This window comes from Hippopotamus amphibius, chromosome 6 (genome assembly GCF_030028045.1).
Source record: "Hippopotamus amphibius kiboko isolate mHipAmp2 chromosome 6, mHipAmp2.hap2, whole genome shotgun sequence".
Lineage (NCBI taxonomy): Eukaryota > Metazoa > Chordata > Mammalia > Artiodactyla > Hippopotamidae > Hippopotamus > Hippopotamus amphibius.
In genome coordinates this window covers 22213813-22220187 of record NC_080191.1, presented here as the reverse complement: position 1 = coordinate 22220187, position 6375 = coordinate 22213813, and the positions used below count along the sequence as shown (strand labels likewise).

General features: G+C 41.9%; 1 protein-coding gene across 1 annotated transcript; it reads right to left on the bottom strand.

Moving 5' to 3' along the window:
* Positions 1-3478: 3478 nt before the first annotated feature.
* RFPL4B (ret finger protein like 4B) lies at positions 3479-4384 on the bottom strand. The gene has a single exon (XM_057737746.1). The coding sequence runs from the start codon at positions 4382-4384 to the stop codon at positions 3479-3481; it is 906 nt and encodes a 301-aa protein (XP_057593729.1).
* Positions 4385-6375: the final 1991 nt, after the last annotated feature.

Sequence of the window (6375 nt, the reverse complement as noted above, 5' to 3'; positions counted from 1 at the left end):
GATAACACAGCCCTCAGAATGGGAGAAAATATTTGCAAATGAATCAACAGACAAAGGATTCACCTCCAAAATATATAAACAGTTCATCCAGCTCAATATCAAAAAAACAAACAACCCAATCCAAAAATGGGCAGAAGACCTAAGTAGGCATTTCTCCAAAGAAGACATATGGATGGCCAAGAGGCACATGAAAAGCTGCTCAACATCACTAATTATTAGAGAAATGTAAATCCAAACTACAATGAGGTATCACCTCACACCGGTTAGAATGGGCATCATCAGAAAATCTACAAACAGTAAATGCTGGAGAGGGTGTGGAGAAAAGGGAATGCTCTTGCACTGCTGGTGGGAATGTAAATTGAAACAGCCACTATGGTGAACAGTATGAAGGTTCCTTGCAAAACTAAAAATAGAACTACCATATGACCTAGCAATCCCACTACTGGGCATATACCCAGAGAACACCATAATTCAAAAAGACACATGCACTCCAATGTTCATTGCAGCACTATTTACAACAGCCAGGACATGAAAGCAACCTAAATGTCCATCAACAGATGAATGGATAAAGAAGATGTGGTACATATATACAATGGAATATTACTCAGCTGTAAAAAGCAATGAAACTGGGACATTTGTAGAGACATGGATGGACCTAGAGACTGTCATACAGAGTGAAGTGAGTCAGAAAGAGAAAAACAAATATCGTATATTAACACATATATGTGGACTATAGAAAAATGGTACAACTCAACTGGTTAGCAGGGCAGAAATAGAGACACAGATATAGAGAACAAACATATGGACACCAAGTGGGGAAAGCGGGGAGGGTTGGGGGGGAAATGAATTGGGAGATTGGGATACCAAATTGTACACTCTAAATTATGCATTTTATTGTAAAAAATAAAAAATTGAAAAAAAAAAAAACAATACAAACACCTGTTAAGGTGGATGGGGGTGGTTTCCACCCAGGCCCACCATCAGAGAAGGGCAAGGAGACCTCTGAAATAAAATCATAGGGCTCAAAAGGGAATAACAACCACCACCACAATAACAAAACACCCAAACTGGGCTCCCCCTCACCCCCAGTGGAATTGGGAAGAAATAGGAGACGACAATTCTGTTGGGGAACCATTGACCAAAACTGCCCACCTTGGTCAGGAACGATGATAACCAATTGCATGAGTTGTCTCACAACAGGAGGTCCTGATAACGAACATGGTGCTGCCGCTGAAAACTAACCAGGAGAATTCGGGAGGGGCCCAAAGGAGGGAGATGCCAGCCCATAACATAGTCCTACCAACCTCCCAGAATCCTTTGCACTAGAATCCGTCTTGGCTGAGAGATGTTCGGGCCACCAGGAAGGACTCTGAGTCAGACCAAATATGGGCCAAGCAAGATGACTGGTCAGAGACAACCCAGAAAGTAACCCTATTACCGTAAAACCTGAGACCGCGAGCAAGCCGCGTGGCAGAGCAGTTCTGGGTTCCCTTACCCTGAAGCTCTCCTCCCAGCTGCCACCCCTTCCCAATACAGTAAGTCCCCTACATAAGAATGAGTTCCATTCTGAGAGTGTGTTCATAAGTCCAACAAAGTTAGCCTAGGTATCCAACTAACACCATCGGCTATATAGGACTGTACTGTAATAGGTTTACAATACTTTTCACACAAATAATACATAAAAAACAAACATTTTTAATCTTACAGTACAGTACCTCAAAAAGTACAGTAGTATAGTACAACAGCTGGCACACAGGGGTTGGCATCAAGTGAACAGGCAAGAAAAGTTAATGACTGGAAGAGAGAGAGGAGGTGGGAGATGGTAGAGTTGAAGGACTGTCAGCAATGGGAGGTGGAGGGAAAGCTGCAATTTCACTCACACCTGACATTAATGGCATAGGTTCTGGTTCCTTGCTGGAGTCAATTCTATCTATCATCTTTCAGAAAATGATCCTGTGATGTCTGGGTAGTAGCTCTTTTTTTTTTCTCATCATAGATGACACGGTAGCACTGGATTGCATTCTGAATGGCTGCTGCAACCTTTGCGTACCATTCTACATTTGGGTCCTCTGCCTCAAAAACTAACAGTGCTTCCTCAAATAAAGAAAATCCCCTTGCCATTTCCTACATCATGAATCTCTTTGGTTCTTCAGTTATTCTTCTTCCTCTTGACTCTCTTCATCCTTTCTCTGGGCCTCCAATTTCGCCAGGTAGGCTCCTCTTGCATAGCAAGTTCCATCATCATCACTTTGTGCTTCTTACCAGTACCAGCTACATCACTGCTGCTTTTACGCTTGCTTCTTGACATCCTGGGCTTGAAATAAAGACACTGTACTACTGTACTCTATACAGTACTGTACAGTAAAGTATGCAAAAGCACAACCACTTGTAGAGGATGCACGCACATGACAATGTATGCTAGACACATGAACTAACTTACACGATTGGACATGAGAACGCACACTCACATATTTGAAAGTTCACAACTTGAAGTTTCGTATATAGCAGACTTACTGTAAAAAGTCTTTTGCTTTGTCAGGATGTGTGTCTCCTCAGACAATTCATTTCTGAGTGTTAGACAAGAGCCCACTGTCAGGCCCTGGAAGGGGTCCCTCTTCCTGCAAAAATTCTGGGTCTCTTTGGAAAGAAAGTCAAAGGCAGAGTCCAGAACATGTCCCAACCCAGCTCTTCTAGGACAGACGTCACCTGAGAGACATAATTATCCTCCTAAAATCCCATAGTTATTTACCTTCAAGGTCTACAAAATATACACCCAAATCAATAAAAACTGCTTAGCTACAAATGTAACCGAAAGTGGTGCCTGGCTGCTAGCTGCTCAAAAGCCAATAAAGAGGCAAGGCTAGTGGAAAGGAAAGTTTGCTTTATTTTGGATGCTGACAACGGGGTGGCTGGGGGGTGGGGGGTGGGGGGGATGAGTCCAATGGTTGACTCCCTGCCACTGAAAATCAGTGAGCAAGAGCTTTGATCAGGGAGGGGGCTGAATGCAGAAACAGCATAGTCAGCTCTGACAGTCATCTTGAAATTGGTTATCAGTGGTCTGACCAGCATCATCTTGATTGTTTTAGGTACAGTTAATCTTCATTTCCAGGGTCAGTTTGTTTCCATTTCTTTGAGGCCAGTTCTCAGAATTGTGGCAGCTTATGTCATGGCTACAGTCTGGTCATCATGTAGTTAACTTCTTCCACCTGGTGGGTGTTTCAGTCTCTACAAGACAGCTCATAGGATACGTACGGCTCAGAATATTATCTATAGCTCTTGAGAAGGAATTAAAGGTCCTTGACTATTCTTAATGACTAAACTATTATTATTTGATCTCCTTTGACTGTTTTCCTTTGTTTCTGCATTTTCTCACTTCTCTGATTAAACTTATTTTTTGGCTAAAGTTTTTCCACAGACAAAAGGCAGACAGAGGACATAGGGGACAAAAACCATAGGGTCCTGCTCTGTTTCACAAAGTCTACAAAATTGTCTCTTCTTGGGCCATCCTGACGTTTCTCACATCAAAGATCTCATGCATCTCACAGGAAGTTTCTAGAAAGGCATGAGTTTCTGATGCACAGATGGTCAGGGGGGCACCATTATCACCTTCTCCAGGCAACTCAGGACAAAAGAATGGACACAAAGGCTCCAAACAGGAGAAATTACTGTGTATGTAGATGACGGCATCATTGCTAACATCAAAAAACTTGATTTCTTCCAATTCAATATCTAGAAAAATTCCTACTTGGCTAAGGCCAGGGCTTGCAGGGATTCTGGTTTCTGGGATGGAGCAGGTATAGATTGTTCCTGCCTTCATGCTGATCATCCAGAAGCCATGTTCAGAGGAGAAACCACTCTTCCTCTTTCTGTCGACCGATTTTTTGCAGACCCCCAGAGCCCACTCATTACCTTCTCCCACTTCTACCTCCCAGTAATGACAGCCAGAGGAGAAGCACGGAGTGCCCAGGACACAAGCCCAGTAGGCAAATCTCTGGGGATCTTCCATCAGGTTTTGGCAGATCTTCCCACACTGGACGCTCCTTAGGTCATCAGAGAGGACAAGAAAGGGGCTGGCAGTGGCTGCGTCCAGAGTTATGTCCTCCCAGAACTTCAGGTACTCAGAATTCATGTGCAGACCCCGCTCCAGTTGGGAACGGTGCTGTGAGATGAGAAGAATCAGTTCTCCAACTTGCCATTCTTCCAAGGGAGGATTCTCATTGATGCCTCGACATACGGGGCAGATTAATTTCAGATCCTCCTGTTCTCCCATCCAAGTTTGCATGCAATGAAAGCAGAAAGTGTGGGCACAGGAGAGAGCAATGGGGTTGAGGAAAACCTCTTGACAGACTGGACAGGATGCCTCGTCTTGAAGACAGTTGGCCATGGTCCCTGAAGTTCACTCTTTAGCAAAACTGAGGTGAAATAGCCCTTTATTAGCTTCTGGGAGTGATAGGGGGTCTTCAGTACCTGGTCTGCTCTTCAATAATTAGGATACACCTATATCCAATAAAAAAATTAAATAATATAAATCTTCCTGTAGTTTATACATGAAAGTGACACTAAGTCACCAGAGAATCATAGCAAAGGCACTGTCTATGAGGAAAACTATCCAAAATTTAAGTGATCACAAGAAAGAGAAATAGGACAGTGGACATTGTCTTTTCATGGGGTGCAGCTTACCATGTCTGGAGACTTCCGGGTAAAGTCTTATCTGCTCTGACCACAGCTTCTCCCCATGGAAGCTGAGCCCAACTGGGTATTTTTTTTTTCCAGCTGAGTCTTTAACAGGAACCAGGAGTGCAGTCTTCACCCCTACACAACACTCCTTTGTAAGTCACTTGCAGTTGAAGAAAATGAATTTCCACACCTAAATATAATCACAAAAAATAGAAAAGGCCACCTAATAAATGGGAGAAGATATTTTTATATATCTGATAAGGGGTTAATATGCAAAACCTACAAAGAATTCCTACAACTCATCATCAAAAAAAACCGCCCAAACAACCCAATTAAAAAAATGGGCAGAGGATCTGAATAGACATTTTTCCAAAGAAGACATAAAAATGACCAACAGGCACGTGAAAATACGTTCAACATCACTAATCATCAGGGAAATGCAAACCAAAACCACAATATCACCTCACACCTGTTCAAATGGCAATCATCAAAAAATCTACAAACATGGTACAGCCACTATGGAGAATAGTATGGAGGGTCCTCAAAAAACTAAAAATAGGGAGCTACCATATGACCCTGCAATTCCACTCCTGGGCATACATCCAGAGAAAAACATGGTTTGAAAGGATACATGCACCTCAATGTTCATTGCAGCGCTGTTTACAGTAGTCAAGACATGGAAGCAACCTAAATGTCCATTGACAGAGAAATGATAAAGAAGGTGTGGCACATACATACAATGAAATAATGCCATTTGCAGCAACATGGATGGACCTGGAGATTATCACTCTAAATGAACTAAATCAGACAAAGACAAATATCATATGATATCACTTTATATGAAGAATCTAAAAAGAAAAAGATACAAATGAACTTACAAAACAGAAACAGACTCACAGACTTAGAGAATGAATTTATGGTTACCAGATAGGAAAGGTGGGAGGGAGGGTTAGATTGGGAGTTTGGGATTGACATGTACACACTGCTATATTTAAAATAGATAACCAATAAGGACCTACTATAAAAAATAAATACAGAAATAAATAATCTACAAAGAACAAATGTTGGTAAGGATGTGGAGAAAAGGGAACCCTTGCGCACTGTCAGTGGGAATGTAAATTGGCGCAGCCATCATGGAAAATGGTATAGAGGTTCCCCAAACAATTAAAAATAAAACTACCACATGATCCAGCAATTCCACTCCTGGGTGTTCAAAAGATAAGTAAAGCCAATGAGATAGAAATAGGATAGTGGAAACAAATCAGACAGAAATGATTGCTTACATTGATTTAGAGACTTTCAGCTGATGCCCTGAAGCTCTTAAAGTCTGCACTTCTACCTCTCCAGGCTTCTTGGTGAAATGAGTTGGAACTCTGACAATCTGGCTTTTTATAGTGCCTGGGGCAAAGTCCCCACCCACAGTTAGGATCATAGGCTAGGTTCAAAATCTAATCAAGTAAACTTATTTACTCTTCCGGGGCAAGATGATGGCATGAAATTACAGGCCAAATTTCACAGTACTACAGTTATCCTCTCTGAGTTAAACTAGCAAAACTACTGCCATCTGAATGAGATTATCTAATTTCAGAGCTCAACTTTAAAAAACAAAACTTTTTAGAGATCAAATACAGAAACGCTCTATTGAAATCTAATCAAGTCTTGCCTAATGTAATCACATCTCTGGTACAACTGTTAGTG